General features: G+C 50.4%; 1 protein-coding gene across 2 annotated transcripts in view; it reads left to right on the top strand.

The window, feature by feature from the left end:
* The window catches only part of NPHP4 (nephrocystin 4), a 31,850-nt gene extending 17,099 nt beyond the window's left edge, over nt 1–14,751 (top strand). For both annotated transcript variants that reach the window (XM_032231666.1, XM_032231665.1), the window contains 11 exons: nt 1–28; nt 1,271–1,397; nt 5,074–5,256; nt 5,899–6,037; nt 7,163–7,221; nt 8,480–8,590; nt 9,911–10,065; nt 11,092–11,283; nt 12,817–12,986; nt 13,898–14,058; nt 14,539–14,751. The exon at nt 1–28 is cut by the window's left edge and continues 175 nt beyond it. In XM_032231666.1, the coding sequence (XP_032087557.1) occupies nt 1–28; nt 1,271–1,397; nt 5,074–5,256; nt 5,899–6,037; nt 7,163–7,221; nt 8,480–8,590; nt 9,911–10,065; nt 11,092–11,283; nt 12,817–12,986; nt 13,898–14,058; nt 14,539–14,736 (1,523 nt within the window). In that variant the 3' untranslated portion in view covers nt 14,737–14,751. The remainder of the gene's footprint in view (nt 29–1,270; nt 1,398–5,073; nt 5,257–5,898; nt 6,038–7,162; nt 7,222–8,479; nt 8,591–9,910; nt 10,066–11,091; nt 11,284–12,816; nt 12,987–13,897; nt 14,059–14,538) is intronic.
* Nucleotides 14,752–17,500: the final 2,749 nt, after the last annotated feature.

The raw sequence follows: 17,500 nt of genomic DNA, 5'->3' as shown, positions 1-17,500 counted from the left end.
GGAAACAAGGAAGCCCCTTCAAAGGGAGGTGAGAACCGGAAGGTGTGAATGTCATTGGATACAACTGCTCTGCCCGGGGCTCCCCGAGATCCCGAAACTGACTCCCGGACCCGACAAAAAACCCCTTTTATTAATTCCCTGTGAATTCTGCTCCTTCACCTCCAGCAAAGAGGGAGGATTTACAGTCACAAACCTCATCTGGCTTGGAGAGCAGCCAGGCTGAGATCTGCAAGGAGTTTCCAAACCAATGAAGCAAACTAATTGTCTCCTGCAAACTCCACTCCCCTGTTGCTCCTCTTTTATTCCCTCCGGGGAATCGTCCACCTGTGGCCTTACTCCCGAGTTGACCCCTGTTCTTTAGCTGTTTCTCTGGCCACTCTGCGCATGCGCACACTGGGAACAGGCTCCAGCTGTTCTTCTGCCTCACTGATGCCCGACTCCGAAGGCAGCTGATAACTGTCGGACGGCCCTGGCCCCCCTCTCTGCCTCTGACACAGAGCCCTCCTCAGAGCCTCCCCCAGACTCCAGGACTGGCCCATCTTCCTCCCCAACCCTCCTCACTCTCTGACTCTGCTGCCAGCTCTGTTGGCCACTGGCCATACCATGGGAACCAAGCGAGTTCCTTTCCCATAAGAAAAGGAGATGAATGCGGAATCACGAAGGCAGTGTTCTCCCAGCTTTTTGAGTCATTCGGTTCTCTTATCCAGATCTCCCTCTGGCATAGCTCGGAGGGCAGCCGTTGGCGTAGAGCATGATCTCTCGCGCACTGCAGCGGAGTTAGGAAAGAGCACAGCCGAGTGGCAATCCCGTGGCAGCATCGAGGTCTCTTGACTGTGACTACTTGAAGATGGGTGGTCTTCGGCGCCCAGAATTCCCCAGCCAGCTATGGCCATTTTCCCCCTCCTCCCGCTCCCTGGAGTGATGGCAGAGAAAAGGATTATAAGAGAGTAAGGAAGCACACAATAGGGGATATACAGGGAATTCTGGGAGTTGAAGTCCTCCCATCTTCCGGTTCCCAAGGTTGAGGAATGCTGGAGAAAGCAGATGGTGAAGGTCAGGAGTCCCCAAAACTTGGCCCGTTTAAGACTTGTGGACTTCCAACTCCCAGAAGGGCAGGAGAATTCTGGGGGTTGAAGTCCACAAGTCTTAAACTTGCCAGGTTTGAAGATCTCTGGTTCTAGTAGACGTTAGCAGTGGAATCTCCTGAACATTAATGGTGATTTCTCCTCCCCGTTTTTTTTTTGGGGGGGGGGTGTTCTTCCAAACCCAGTGCCGAGGGACAAGCCCTCATCCTGCGAAGCCGCATCCACCTGGCCGAGATGGTTCCCCACCCTGCTTTTGCAGTGGTCTTCCTGTTGGAATACGTCTTCTCCGTTACAAGTGGGCCTGATGGGAAGGTAGGAGATGACCTCTGGATTGTTGCTTTTTCCCTTCTTCTTCTTCCAGGTAATGGAAGGGTTATTTGTGGTCTTCAAACTTTCACAATTCATTGGTTGCTGAGGAATTATGGGGCCTTCTTACCCAGAGGGGTTGGGGGATACCAGGTTGAGGGCATCTCAACGAGATGTGTCGAGATACAGTGGACACTCGGTTCAAGGCATCTCAAGGACAATTGAGTGGACACCAGGTTGAGGGCATCTCGAGGACAATTGAGTGGACACCTGGTTGAGGGCATCTCAAGGACATGTGTTGAGATACAGTGGACACTCAGTTCAAGGCATCTCGAGGACAATTGAGTGGACACCAGGTTGAGGGCATCTCAAGGACATCTGTTGAGATACAGTGGACACTCAGTTCAAGGCATCTCGAGGACAATTGAGTAGACACCAGGTTGAGGGCACCTCAACGACATGTGTTGAGATACAGTGGACACTCAGTTCAAGGCATCTCAAGGACAACTGAGTGGACACCAGGTTGAGGGCATCTCAAGGACATGTGTTGAGATACAGTGGATACTCAGTTCAAGGCATCTCGAGGACAATTGAGTAGACACCAGGTTGAGGGCACCTCAACGACATGTGTTGAGATACAGTGGACACTCAGTTCAAGGCATCTCGAGGACAACTGAGTGGACACCAGGTTGAGGGCATCTCAAGGACATGTGTTGAGATACAGTGGATACTCAGTTCAAGGCATCTCGAGGACAATTGAGTAGACACCAGGTTGAGGGCACCTCAACGACATGTGTTGAGATACAGTGGACACTCAGTTCAAGGCATCTCGAGGACAACTGAGTGGACACCAGGTTGAGGGCACCTCAACGACATGTGTTGAGATACAGTGGATACTCAGTTCAAGGCATCTCAAGGACAATTGAGTGGACACCAGGTTGAGGGCATCTCAAGGACAATTGAGTGGACACCTGGTTGAGGGCACCTCAACGACATGTGTTGAGATACAGTGGACACTCAGTTCAAGGCATCTCAAGGACAACTGAGTGGACACCAGGTTGAGGGCATCTCAAGGACATGTGTTGAGATACAGTGGACACTCGGTTCAAGGCATCTCAAGGACAATTGAGTGGACACCAGGTTGAGGGCATCTCAAGGACAATTGAGTGGACACCTGGTTGAGGGCACCTCAACGACATGTGTTGAGATACAGTGGACACTCAGTTCAAGGCATCTCAAGGACAATTGAGTGGACACCAGGTTGAGGGCATCTCAAGGACATCTGTTGAGACATGACAACTGGAGAAGGCAACTTTCCACGTTGAACGAGGAATGACATTATGCACGTTGGTTTCCAGAACAACCCCCTAATACTTGTGCGACCGCACACCAGTCCGGGAAGTCTCCTGTTTTGTGGTACCAAAGCCCATGATTCCGAAGCCCCCTGAGATGGAGCTACCAACCATCAACATCCCTTTAAGTTCCTCACAAGAGTGAGGATGAGGAGGGGTGTCTGAAGGTAGTTTGAAGTCTTATTTATCAAGAGGGTCAGGAGAACTGTCCAGGCAGGCCCCAACTTCTATGCTAGACCTCTTGAGTAGCCTTCGTCTCCTTCCCCCCAAGCGTGTCTCCTCAACCGAGGACCTCATCCTGCCCTTCCTGCACTGACCTCTGAAAGCTTGATCAAACCCCCCCCCCCCCCTGAAAAACGAAGGTTGATAATAATGAGACAGTCTCCTGGGGTGAACGGCTGGTGGCTGAGTCATTTTGACCAACTTCTGATTTGCAATTAGCGCTGTTAAATGAAAGGGGGGGAGGGGAGGACTTTGAAGTCCACCAGACAGAAGAATCCGGAAGATGTATGGCCTTGCGGGGGAGGGGGGGGAGGAAGAACGACCCAGATTGTCCCTTCCCTCTGAGGTTGACCTGCTGAAGCGTCCTCCATCAAAGCTTCAGGTCTTCTTCGTGGGGGTCCCTTTTTAATGGGGCCTTGAAAGCGTCTTCTCAACGTAGAAACTCCGCTGGGTTGAATCATGGACTGTTTTGACAGGGAAGGAGAAAGGAAAGGAAGAAGAGAGAAGGAAAGGAAGGAGGAAAAGAGAAGGGAAGGAAAGGAAGAAGGAAAAGAGAAGGATCGAAAAGGAAAGGGGGAAATAAAGGAAGGAAGAGAGATGGGAAGGGAAAGAAAGGAGGAAGAGGGAAAGGGGGAAGGTAACAGAAGGGAAAGGAAGAAGAAAAAAGGAAGGGAAAGAAAAGGAAGGTGGAAAAGAGAAGGGAAGGATCGAAAAGAAAATGAAAGACGAGGGAGGGAAAGGAGGAAGAGGGAAGGAAGCGAAAGGAATGGAGGAAGAGAAGGGAAGGATTGAAAAGGAAAAGAAAGAAGAGGGAAGGAAAGGAAGGAGGAAGAGAGAAGGGAAGGAAAGGAGAGGGGAAAGAAAGAAGGAAGAGGGGAGGAAAGGAAGATGGAAGAGGGAAGGGATCAAAAAGGAAAGGGGGAAGGAAAGGAAGGAAGAGACAAGGGAAGGGAAAGAAAGGAGGAAGAGGGAAAGGAGGAAGGGAACAGAAGGGAAAGGAAGGAAAGGAAGAAGAAAAAAGGAAGGGAAAGAAAGGAAAGGTGGAAGAGAGAAGGGAAGGATCAAAAAGAAAATGAAAGAAGAGGGAAGGAAAGAAGGAAGAGGGAAGGAAACGAAAAGAAAGGAGGAAGAGAGAAGGGAAGGGAAAGAAAGGGAAGGAAGAGGGAAGGGAAGGAAAAGGAGAGAGAAGGAGAGGGTGGGAAGGAAGGAAGGAAGGAAGAAAAAGAGAGAGAAGGAGTAGTGAAGGAAGGGAGCGCCATTCCCGAGTGGCCGAAGCGTCTGGTGCCCAGCCAGGGAGGCCCTGGCTTCTAATCAGGGTTAATCCTGGCTTAAGGAGTCCAGGAGGCTCCGGCCGGCTAATCCCCTTGGCTGGGTGCCCTCCAAGCGAGCCAGAGAGGGGAGAGGAATCGGGCCAGGCTGGAGCCCGGAGGAAACCTTGGTTAATGGCCGGCCGAGGGAGAGGACGAAGGGGAAGAAGGGAGGCGTTGCTTCAGAAAAAGGAGGAGGAGGAGGAGGAGGAGGAGAAGAAAGGGAATGGAAAGGAAGAATGTTTCACCTTTTCCCAACAGGCCCGTTATGGAACAGGTTGGCTTAGATGGGGGGACTTCAACTCCCAGAATCCCCCAGACAGCCTCCTTCCTTCCCTCCCTTATGTTTTTCCTTCTCTTTCATTTTTCCTTCCTTCCTTCCTTCCTTCCTTCCATACAATAACACCTTCCTTCTTTCCTTCTTTTCTACCTTCCTTCCTTCTTCCCTCCATCCTCCCCTTCCTTCCTTCATTCCTTCCTTCCTTCTTTCCCTCCCTCCCTCCCATCTTCATCCTCTTTCTTCCTTCCTTTTCTTCCTTCCTTCCTTTATGTTTTCTTTTTTTCTTCCTCCCTCTCTCTTTCCCTCCTTCTTTCTTTCCCTTTCTTTCCATAACACAATAACACCTCTCCTTCCTTCTTCCCTCCCTTATTTTTTCTTTTTTCCCTTCTCTTTCATTTTTCCCTCTTCCTTCTCTCCCTCTTCTTTCTTTCTTTCTTTCTTTCTCTCCTTCCTTCCTTCCTTCCTTCCTTCCTTCTTTCTTTCTTTCTTTCCTGATTTAACACGATTCCCTCCTCCCACAGACGCCCTCCATGACCTCCCTGACGGCCGCAGCCTACATGCACTCGGTCCGCTGGGCTCTGTGGCAGCCGGTCCCGGATGCGAATTCTGCGGACGTGGTCCTTCCCTTGCGAGGAGGGCCTCAGCTGAATCCCCACCACGTCTTGGTCTACAAGACTCCCCCGGCTGCCATGAGCTCCGAAGAGGTGAGCAGACCTTCACCCTCGGCCATCTCCGATCTTGGTGGGGGGGGGTGGCGACGGCTGGGGAGGATGGGCCCTGGGGCAGCACGCTAGGAAGATAGGAAGTGACGATGCAGCAATACGTAAGGAGAAGCTGGCTGAGGAATTCTGGGAGTTGAAGTCCTCCAGGCTTAAAGCTTTGCCGGCTGAGGAATTCTGGGAGTTGAAGTCCTCCAGGCTTAAAGCTTTGCCGGCTGAGGAATTCTGGGAGTTGAAGTCCTCCAGGCTTAAAGCTTTGCCGGCTGAGGAATTCTGGGAGTTGAAGTCCTCCATGCTTAAAGCTTTGCCGGCTGAGGAATTCTGGGAGTTGAAGTCCTCCAGGCTTAAAGTTTTGCCGGCTGAGGAATTCTGGGAGTTGGAGTCCTCCAGGCTTAAAGCTTTGCCGGCTGAGGAATTCTGGGAGTTGAAGTCCTCAGGCTTAAAGTTGCCAAGGTTGGAGCCCCTGGCTCTTAGAAATTCATTATTATTGGGGAAGAGATGGAATTTCTTTGGCAAACTTTTTTGGGGGGTGGGTGGGGCCCTTGTACTCTCACCTGGTACAGGTACATTGGGCCAGGTGAGGAAGATAATCTGATTTTTTTTAAAAAAATTGAATTAAAATTGCAGGTGAAGCAGGTTGAGTCGGGCACCCTCGCCTTTCACTTCTCCACCAAGTCCGAGGAGCGACTCGGAACAGCGGCCAAAACTCCGGGCGTTAAGAAAGAAACCTCGCTGCCCCCCAAGAGCCCACCCCTCGCATCGCACGGTGAGTGGTTCTCCTTCTTTGGGGGGTCAGCCGCCGGAGCCTTTCCGAGGCTGAAGCGGCACTTCATTTTTTTTTGGGGGGGGGGGGGTCAGAAACAGGCGGTCCTCGACTTACGACCATCCAAAGTTATGACGGACCTCCCCCCCAAGGGGGAGTTACAACTCAGTCTGGAAGTTCCAATGTTTCCCCCCCCCCTCCCTCAATCACGTGGCTGAATTTCAATTGCTTATGTCTCGGTCAGCATAAACATCTTGGGCCGAGGTGGCGCAGTGGTTAAATGCAGCACTGCAGGCTACTTCAGCTGACTGCAGTTCAGCGGTTCAAATCTCACCGGCTCAGGGTTGACTCAGCCTTCCATCCTTCCGAGGTGGGTGAAATGAGGACCCGGATTGTTATTGGGGGCGATAGGCTGACTCTGTAAACCGCTTAGAGAAGGCTGAAAGCCCTATGAAGCGGTATATAAGTCTAACTGCTAACTGCTATTGTTGGTCGTAAATCGAGGACTTCCAGGCCATCTCAGCTTAAAGAGCCGCAGCTTAGATTGAAAAGCTTCCGAGAGGCAAATAATCAAGATTATTTTATTTTGTTTCCAGCCACCAGAGTGCAGTCTCTTCTTGCTTTATTTCTCTCCTTTTCTGGAAATACTTTTGTGGGGTTGTTTGAATAGATGCTAACCCGCCTAGACTGTAGAATAACAGAAACCGGAAGGGACCCCCGAGGTCTTCTAGTCCAACCCCCTGCTCGAGCAGGCCGTTTCCGCCCTCCCCAGGCTCCTAGAAAGCCTTGCGCGCATGTGTGGGGCCAGCAGGGGGGGGAGGGATTAAATTATGGGGGTGGGCATCACTGGTTTAGAGTTTCCTTCCCGAGCAGGGGGGTTGGACTAGATGACCTCCAAGGTCCCTCCCGGCTCTGTTATTCTGTAATCCCAGATCAGTGGATCAGTCAAACGGAGCTTCACCCCTGGAGGTTCCCCCCCCCGCCCCCGGACGGTCACTTGTCCAGAATGGCACGGGGTCTCCTCCTTGAGCAGGGGGTTGGACTAGATGACCTCCAAGGTCCCTTCCGGCCTTAGGATTCTAGGTTTTATGATTACGGTGCTGTTTCTTCCACTTTGTCCTGGCTTAGGTTCGCCTCCTTCCGTCCAGATGTTGGTTTCTACTCAGGATTACACTCAGGGTCCCGGGGTAAGTTCTCTTAAGACCCCTGCGGGGAAAAGAAACGGAGGAATGTTTCTTAGTTCCAGCTAGTCCTCGACATACGACCACAATTCAGCCCCAAATTTCTTTTTATTTTTTAATGACAGTTTATTTTATTTTTAAACACCCAAACATAGACCAACGTAAAACATAAAGCCCCTTCCCCAGTTACATACGGTGGGTCGGTTGGTTACAAAACTCCTGTGCCGCCTTAAGAGTCATCACTTACAGTTTATAGAAATCCTCATATTATCAATCCAATATATACGTATGCATAGAATTATTATCGTTATTAAAGATTTATTTGACTACTACAATTATTACTTCCTTTTATGAGAAGTATTCTAAGTCTAGAATACGTTTGTATTATGGCATTTCATCTCATCATCCCAAAACCATCCAGTAATATTATATCTTTAAATTGTACTCTGTATAAAATTGTTTTTCTTTGAGTATAAAACTTTTGTGAAAACTTTTGTCCTCTCCATAGTCCTCACTTACAATTTATGTAAAATTATTGTCAATCCAGTGTATGTTGTATTTGTGCTGATAAATAAATAAATAAATAAAGGGAGACTAGTAGATCTATTTCAAGCTATTTAGCTCTCATCAGCTAGCCATACCCTTACTGGGATTAGAACCTGGGCTATATTACATACTAGGCAGACATCTTAGCCATTAGGCCACAGGCTCTTATCTGTTATCAGCGAAGCCAGGGTGAAAGGTATCTATTAGATTTTTACAACCCCCGGTATGCCCAAATATGGGAGGAAGATCACTACTTCCATTATATACACACACACACACACACACACACACACACATATATACATACACACACACACACACACACACACACACACACACACATATATATATATATATATATATACATACATACATACATACATACATACATACATATATACATTATTATCCTTGTTAATTGAGCCCCAAATTTCTGTTGCTAAGCAGGACGGTTGTTAAGTGAGTTTTGCCACATTTTACGACCTTCCTTGGCACCGTTGTTAAGCGAATCACTGCGCTTGCTAAATTAGTCACACGGTTGTTAAACGAATCTGGCTCCCTCGTGGACTTCGCTTGTCAGAAGGTCGCAAAAGGGGATCTCGTTACCCCGGGACACTTGCGACCGTCATAAATGCGAGTCGGTTGCCTGTACTTGCCTCTACCCAATTCCAGCCTTGCGTCCGCTCGCTCGTTTCACCAGCGACCTTGTGCCTTCCAGCTGTCGATGTCGCAACTGTTGGCCTCCCCGATAAACAGGAGCGGCCACGCACCGCTGCCAGCGGCCAGGGCTGCTCATCCGTCCCAGGACAGACTTCAGCCAGCCAGAGAGGTAAGAATTTGTCTGAAATGGTTGTCCGATCTCTACCCCTGGCGTGGGTCTGTTTCAAAAATGACACTAGGGTCTCCTGCTTGAGCAGGGGGTTGGACTAGAAGACCTCCAAGGTCCCTTCCAACACTTATTCTCTAATCCCATACCAATTAAACACTGGAACAACTATGATTTTATGATTCTGAATAGGTAGTTAGGTAGGTGGATAGAGGTTTGATGTCTATCCTGAGGGTGTGCCTGCTTACTCTCTTATAATCCCTTTCTCTTCTCTCTCTCTCTCTCTCTCTCCTCTCTTATAATCCCTTTCTCTGCAATGCATTTTTTCTCTCTCTCTCTCTCTCTCCCCTTACTCTCTTATAATCCCTTTCTCTGCAATGTATTTTCTCTTTCTCTCTGTGTGTATGTCTCTCCCCTTACTCTCTTATAATCCCTTTCTCTGCAATGTATTTTCTCTCTCTCTCTCTCTCCCCTTACTCTCTTATAATCCCTTTCTCTGCAATGCATTTTCTGTCTGTCTGTCTGTCTCTCTCCCTTTACTCTCTTATAATCTGCAATGCATTTTCTCTCCCTCTCCCTCTCCCCTTACTCTCTTATAATCCCTTTCTCTGCAATGCATTTTCTGTCTGTCTGTCTGTCTCTCTCCCTTTACTCTCTTATAATCTGCAATGCATTTTCTCTCCCTCTCCCTCTCCCCTTACTCTCTTATAATCCCTTTCTCTGCAATGTATTTTCTCTTTCTCTCTGTGTGTATGTCTCTCCCCTTACTCTCTTATAATCCCTTTCTCTGCAATGCATTTTCTCTCTGTCTCTCTCTCTCTTTCTCCCCCCTTACTCTCTTATAATCCCTTTCTCTGCAATGCATTTTCTCTCTCTCTCTCTCTCCCTCTCCCCTTACTCTCTTATAATCCCTTTCTCTGCAATGCATTTTCTCTCTGTCTGTCTGTCTGTCTCTCCCTTTACTCGCTTATAATCCCTCTCTCTGCAATCTATCCATCCATCCATAGACAGCTGGAGGAATTGATGGACTGATAGACGGTTGGATGGAACAGCTTGCCCCCAGAAGTTGTGGCTACTCCATCACTGGAGGCTTTTAAGAAGAGACTGGATAGATACTTGCCCAAGCCGATAGATGGTCTCCTGCATGGCCAGAGGATTGGACTAGAGGACCTCCACGGTCCCTTCCAGCCCTGTCATTCCGTATTCTAAGATAGATGGGTTCAGTCACCAGGCCTGTTGAGTCGAACCCCCTTAATCCAACCTGCACGCCCACCTTCTCTTCCGTCTTCGGTCATTTCCCCGATTTTCCTTCTCCCTTCCCAGCCGGAGCAGAGCCAAGCAGCCATCGCTCACCTGGAGTCCGACCTGAGTTACAACCCTCAACTGGAGGACGGCTCCACGCTCGACCAGCTGCAAGAACTCCCCTTCACGCCAGTCCACATGCCCATCCTGGCCCTCGGGGGAGCCCCTTCACGGAGGTGAGGCCCCCGAGATGGGACCGGTTTCTCTGCTTTCAGCCCTCTCTAAGCGGTTTACAGAGTCAACATATCGCCCCCAACAATCCGATAGACAGACAGACAGACAAAGAGACAGAGACAGAGAGAGAGAGAGAGAGAGAGAGAGAGAGAGAGAGAGAGATAGCAATAGCAATAGCAATAGCAGTTAGACTTATATACCGCTTCATAGGGCTTTCAGCCCTCTCTAAGCGGTTTACAGAGTCAGCATGTTGCCCCCAACAACAATCCGGGTCCTCATTTTACCCACCTCGGAAGGATGGAAGGCTGAGTCAACCTTGAGCCGGTGAGATTAGAACCGCTGAACTGCAGAACTAGCAGTCAGCTGAAGTAGCCTGCAGTGCTGCATTTAACCACTGTGCCACCTCGGCTCGTAAAAAAAGATGGAGGGAGAGAGGAAGGAAGGAAGATGGGATGGCAGAGGGAGGGAGGGAGGAAAGAAGAATAGAGACTGAGGAAGGAAGGAAAATGGGAGGGAGGAAAAATGAGAAAAGAAAAGGAAGGCGAAAGAGGGAGGATAGAAGGAAAACAGTGAGGGAAGGAGGGACGAGGGGGGATGAAAGGAAGGAAGGAAAATGGGAGGGACGGAGGGAGGCGGGAGGAAGGAAAAATGAAAAAAAAGGAAGGAAGGTGAAAGAGGGAGGATAGAAGGAAGACAGTGAAGGAAGGAGGGACGGGAAGGAAGGAAGGAAAATGGAAGGGACAGTGAGGAAGGAAAAAGTGAAAAAAGAAAAGAGGGAGGAAGGAAGGTGAAAGGGAGGATAGAAGGAGGACAGTGAGGGAAGGAGGGACGAGGGGGGAAGAAAGGAAGGAAAATGTGAGGGACAGAGGGAGGAAAATGAAAGAAGGAAGAAAGGAAAGAAGAAAGACAAAAGAGACTGAGGAAAGGAGGGAGGACGCGTAGTGGGAAGGAAGGAAGGAAAAAGGGAAGGAGGGAGAGAGAAAGAAAGGGGGGGGGAAAAGGATTCAGAATCCCGTCCTTTTCCACAGCCCCAACACCGCCCCCACTCGGGCCTCTCTCGCCCGCCTGCGCACAGCTGGATTCCCAGAGCTTCTGGATTGCAACAAGGAGCCGGTTGAGATGCTGGACCCCAACGACCCCGCCCCCTGCAGCCCCCAGCGGGAAGAAGGCGACCCCTTGCCCGACCACGAGATCCACCTCCAGTTCCTGGCCTTGAGCAGGTGGGAGAGGGCGCTCGGTTCCTCTGCGGGTTCCGAAAAGATGGGGTGCCATTCAATTGCTCCCCTCAAACAAATGCCCATAAATGGGAAAGGGGAAAGAGGTTGAATTGATGGAGGGATACAGTGGTTAGACACCCCCCCCCTCTGTCCAATTTTAATGACCTCCCCCCCCCCCCCCCCGAGTTGAAGGGTCTGTTTGTCCCAGCCGAAAAAATGGATCGTCCTGAAAAATCGTTATTCCCGGATCCTTTCCATCCCGGGCTACAGGTTACGACTGTTCACTTAACGGCCGATCGAAGTTACGACGGACCTCCCTACGCCTTGCAGCCCTGTTTTGGGTCTGGCGCTCCTTGGGACGTCTTGGCAACCAGCCCCGCCTTTGCGGCCTTTTGCAATGCCTCAATTTACGACTGATTTTTTTAAAAAAAATTCTAGGTCCTGATTAAAAAAAACGCTCCATCATGAAAAAAGGGGTGGGGCTTTGCCTGAAAGAAGGCGGGTCTGTTCCTTTGGGTTTCAACTTTTAAGGTGTCTGGACCAGAGGGGGGGGGGTTACTCCCGGTTTGGCCCAGATCGGGTGAACTGGTAGTGGTGGCGGCGGGAGGCTGTGGTCGCCCGCCCCGGACGCTTCTGCGCAGAAGCATCGCAGGCACGCGAGCGAACGGGTAGCACCGGAATTTGCAACCCAATTCTGGTATGGACTTGAACTCCCAGAATTCCCTGGCCAGCCATACCTGTTCTCTCTCTCTCTCTCCCTCTCCCCCCCACTCTCTCTCACACAAACACACAGAAAGAAACACACAAACACACTTCTTAAGAGTAGAGAGATTGCAGAGAAAGGGATTATAAAAGAGTAAGCAGGCATACACTTTTGACGTCTATTCTCACTGTGTGCCTGCTTACTCTTTTATAATCCCTTTCTCTGCAATCTCTCCACTCTTAAGAAGTGTGTGAGAGAGAGAGATTCCCGTCCAACTATACCTGCTCTTTCCTCTCTCTCTCTCTCTCTCTCTCCCCCCTTAAGAGTAGAGAGATTGCAGAGAAAGGGATTATAAAAGAGTAAGCAGGCACACACTGAGAATAGACATTGAAAGTGTGTGCCTGCTTACTCTTTTATCCCTTTCTCTGCAATCTCTCCACTCTTAAAAGGTGAGAGAGAGAGAAATTCCGCGTCCAACTATATATGCTCTTTTATCTCTCTCCCTCCCTCTCTCCCCCCCCTCCTTAAGATTAGAGAGATTGCAGAGAAAGGGATTATAAAAGAGTAAGCAGGCACACACTGAGATTAGACATCAAAAGTGTGTGCCAGCTTACTCTTTTATCCCTTTCTCTGCAATCTCTCCACTCTTAAGAGGTGAGAGAGATTCCTCGTCCAACTCTTAAGAAGTGAGAGAGAGAGAAACAGGTAGGTTTGACTGGGAAATTCTGGGAGTTGAAGTCCAAATGCTTTCGCATTGGGAAGGTTGACCTGGTCTTAACAGAGTGCTAGGATTTCGGGCTCACCGCTTGACTTTCCTCTCCTCCTCCCCCCAGGCCTGCCCAGGACAACCCTGCTACCTGGCCCCAAAGCATCTACTTCACCCTCCAGTTTTACCGCTTCCCCCCGGTCACCACGCCGCGGCTGCAGCTGGTCCAGACTCCGGCCTGTGGGCCAGCCACCCACATCTTGGTGCAGATCAACCCAGACGGGAGTCCGAATCTTGGTAAGGCTGGGACCCAACAGGCGGGGAAGAGGCTGAGACGGAGAGGAGCTTTGGCTAATATTTGGATGTTGGAGGGAGGCTCTGGGTCATGCTGGGATGGGCAAGAGAGTTAGGCTTTTTTATGGGCTGGCATTCAACTCCCAGAATCCCTCTCTCTCCTTCCTTCCTTCCATCCATCCATCCTTCCTTCCTTCCTTCTTCTTGTTTCTTCCTTTTTCTCCCTCCCTCCCTCCCTGTTTTTCCTTCTTCCCTTCCTTCCCTCCCCCCTCTCTCCATTTATCCTTCCTCTTCTTCTTCCTCTTCCCCATCACCTTCTCCCTCTCCTTCTTTACTTTCTCCCTCCTTGTTTCTTTCTCTTTTCCTCCCTCCCTTTTTCTTTCTTCCTCCCTGTTTTTCCTTCTTTCCTTCCCTCCCCCTTTCTCCATTTATCCTTCTTCTTCCTCTTTCCCCATCACCTTCTCCCTCTCCTTCTCTTTCTCCCTCCCTGTTTCTTCCTTTTTTCCTCCTTCCTTCCATTTTTCTTCCTTCCTCCCCCCTTCCTGTTTTTCCTTCTTTCCTTCCTTCCCTCCCCTCTCTCCATTTATCCTTCTTCCTCTTCCCCATCACCTTCTCCCTCTCCTCCTTCACTTTCACCCTCCCTTCTTCCTTTTTTCCTCCCTCCTTCCATTTTTCTTCCTTCCTTCCCCCTCTCCATTTATCCTTCCTCTTCTTCTTCCTCTTCCCCATCACCTTCTCCCTCTCCTTCTTCACTTCCTCCCCCCTTCTTCCTTCCTTCCTTCCTTCCTTCCTCCACCCTCCCTCCCTCCTTCCCTGTTCGTTCCTCCCTCCATTCTCTCATCTTCCTCCCTCCCTCTGATTTCTTCTGGGAGCTTCTTGCCATCTTACCTGTGGACCCCTTCCCTCCTCCGCAGGGCCCCCTGGCCTCCACCTGAAGTACCTGGTGGGCGTGGCCTCCCTGAAGCCAGGTGAGCCGCGCTGGTTCCTTCGCTACCTGGCCCAGCAGGCTCTGCAGATCGACGTCTGGGACGGGGACTCCCTCCTCCTGCTGGGCTCTGCCGCCGTGAAGCTGAAGGTAGGCGGGGAAACCCTTCCAGAGCAGTCCTCGAGTTACGGCCGGAGTGCATGTCTTCCCTTTGGGGAAAAAAAAAGTCCGTGTTCCACACCGAGGACCGTCGCAGCTCACGGGGATCACGATTCACAGGCTTGGGCCACCGGCTCATATTTATGACGGTCGCCATTTTCCCCTTTGCAACCTTCTGGCCGGCAAAGTCAGATCCACTTAACGACCACGTGGCTCGCTTAACCAACGGCAGTGATTCCCTTAACAGCTTGGGCAAAGAAGGTCGTAAAGCGGGGCAAAACTCACTTAACAAATCTCCCTCACATAGCAACGGAAATTTTGAGCTCCACTGCGGCCGTAAGTCGAGGAACCCTGCCCATATTTCCAGGGTGGGGGCCACAGAGATAGAGAGATGGGGTCCACCCCCTCCTCCCCCCATTCAGACATGACCCACCACAGCTGAGCTCTCTCACTCTTTCTCTCTCTCTGCAGCATCTCCTGCGCCAAGGACGGACGGGGGTCCAGATCTACCACGAGTTGGAGGTCCTGACTGTGGAGTACAAACCAGATGCGACCGTGCTGAGTGGGGAGGCCTTCCGCCCTTGGGGGGTCAAGCCCATCGGGGTCCACGCGGTCGTGAGGGGTCAGCTTCACCTCCGCCTGGCAAACATTGGTGAGTCCCACTTCTAACTTCTGTCTGTTCACCTTACTCAACATGGAGAAGTTGAGGAACCCCAAGGAACCTCAGTTCCTGGTCTCAGGAGGATTGGCGTCCTAATTGTGGAGACTTCTACTCTTTAGTCAATGTGGAGAAGTTGAGGAACCCCAAGGAACCTCAGTTCCTGGTCTCAGGAGGATTGGCGTCCTAATTGTGGAGACTTCTACTCCTTAGTCAATGTGGAGAAGTTGAGGAACCCCAAGGAACCTCAGTTCCTGGTCTCAGGAGGATTGGCGTCCTAATTGTGGAGACTTCTACTCTTTAGTCAATGTGGAGAAGTTGAGGAACCCCAAGGAACCTCAGTTCCTGGTCTCAGGAGGATTTGAGGCCTGTTTGAGAAGACCTCTACTCCTTAGTCAACATGGATAAATTGAGGAACCCCAAGAAACCTCAGTTCGTGGTCTCAGGAGGATTGGAGTCCTAATTGTGGAGACTTCTACTCCTTAGTCAATGTGGAGAAGTTGAGGAACCCCAAGGAACCTCAATTCCTGGTCTCAGGAGGATTTGAGACCTGTTCAAGGAGACTAGTTCTCCTTAGTCAACCTGGAGAAGTTGAGGAACCCCAATGAACCTCAGTTCCTGGTCTCAGGAGGATTGGAGTTCTAATTGTGGAGACTTCTACTCTTTAGTCAATGTGGAGAAGTTCAGGAACCCCAAGGAACCTCAGTTCTGGTCTCAGGAGGATTGGAGACCTGTTTGAGAAGACTTCTACTCCTTAAGTCAACCTGGAGAAGTTGAGGAACCCTGAGGAACCTCAGTTCCTGGTCTCAGGAGGATTGGACTTCTGTTCAAGGAGACTAGTTCTCCTTAGTCAACCTGGAGAAGTTGAGGAACCCCAAGGAACCTGAGTTACTGGTCTCAGGAGGATTGGAGTCCTAATTGTAGAGACTTCTACTCCTTAAGTCAACCTGGAGAAGTTGAGGAACCCCGAGGAACCTCAGTTCCTGGTCTCAGGAGGATTTGAGACCTGTTTGAGAAGACTCCTACTCCTTAGTCAACCTGGAGAAGTTGAGGAACCCCAAGGAACCTCAATTCCTGGTCTCAGGAGGATTTGAGACCTGTTTGAGGAGACTTCTACTCCTTAGTCAACATGGAGAAGTTGAGGAACCCCAAGGAACCAGGCTTCTTGTCTCAGGAGGATTGGAGTCCTGTTTGAGGAGACTTCTACTCCTTAATCAACGTGGAGAAGTTGAGGAACCCCAAGGAACCTCAGTTCCTCCTTGGTGTGTGGTTGGACCCCCAGCCCTCAATTCCAGCTGGGGATGCCAAGGTGACCTCTGGAAGATCTCATCTTTGGCCAAATGCTGCCCCACCTTCTCAAGCCTCTCCCAGCACTTTGTTCTCCATCTTCGGTCCTCTTCGACCTTCTCCTGGCATCCAGAGGACGGGGAGACGTGACCAAGGCCTCCCGCCCGACTCTTCATTTGGGGCTCTTCCGGGCAGGGACCTCTGTGAGGAGGGGGTCCTTCTTTCTCCAAGTCAGGGGAAGGGGCTGAAGGGGAAGGGCCTGCACAGTAATTGGCAAAGGATGAAGGCAGGAAGGATTTTTGGTCTTTCCCTGTGGTGCTCTTTCCTTTTGATTCTTGATTCTTGATTCTTGATTATCCTTCCTTCCTTCCTTCCTTCCTTCCTTCCTTCCTTCCTTCCTTCCCTCCCTCCCTCCCTCCCTCCCTCCCTTTTTCTCCCTTCTTCCTTTCTTTCCCTTCCTTCCTCTTTTTCTTCCTTCGTTCCCTTTTTCTCCTTCCTTCATTCCGTCCCTCCCTCCCTTTTTCTCTTTCCTTCTCTTTTTCTCCTTCCCTCCCTCCCTTTTTCTCCTTCCTTCATTCCCTTTTTCTCCTTCCTTCCCTCCCTTTTTCTCCCTTCTTCCTTTCTTTCCCTCCCTTCCTCTTTTTCTTCTTCCTTCTTTCCCCTTTTCTCCTTCCTTCATTCCTTCCCTCCCTTTTTCTCCTTTCTCTTTTTCTCCTTCCTTCCCTCCCTCCCTTTTTCTCTTTCCTTCCTTCCCTCCCTCCCTTTTTCTCCCTTCTTCCTTTCTTTCCCTTCCTTCCTCTTTTTCTTCTTCCTTCATTCCCTTTTCTTCCTTCCTTCCTTCCCTCCCTTTTTCTCCTTCTTTCTCTTTTTCTCCTTCCTTCCCTCCCTCCCTCCCTTTTCCCCCTCCCTTTCCTTCCTTCTCTTAACAAATTCACTTAACGACCGTGTGACTAACCTATCAACCGCATTAACAACGGTGGCAAGGAAGGTCACCAAATGTGGGTGGGGGGGGAAGGTCACTTAAGAACCGGCTCAGTTAGCTGTAGAAAATGTTGGGCTCAACTGTGGTCGTACGCTGAGGACTGCCGGCCTAGCAGTCCCCCTGCCTCGATCAGGGGGTTGGACTAGAAGACCTCCGAGGTCCCTTCCAAGTCTTTGTTAATCCTGCATTCTGTACCATTCATTCCGGAGCTCGAAGAATGGGTCAAAGTGGCTGCCAGGTTCTTGAGGATGCTCTCTCTCTCTCTCTCTCCCTCCCTCCCTCCCTCCCTCCCTCCCTCCCTCTCTCTCTCTCTCTCTCACACACACGGATTTCCTCCCCCCCACCTCCTTAAAAGCTGGACCTTTTAAGCTGCCTTTGCAGCACCTGAGAATGAAAAGCTTTCTTCAAAGGATCTTCTCCGCTTCCCTCACTGTAAATTAAAGATCCCTGCGATGCCAGAGGTGTCTCCTTTGATATTGCCTCTGCTCTGGAAAAGGCTACCAGCC

The sequence above is a fragment of the Thamnophis elegans genome, chromosome 15 (genome assembly GCF_009769535.1).
Source record: "Thamnophis elegans isolate rThaEle1 chromosome 15, rThaEle1.pri, whole genome shotgun sequence".
NCBI lineage: Eukaryota > Metazoa > Chordata > Lepidosauria > Squamata > Colubridae > Thamnophis > Thamnophis elegans.
The sequence above is the reverse complement of the archived record's forward strand: the minus strand, read 5'-3'. Positions and strand labels throughout refer to the sequence as shown.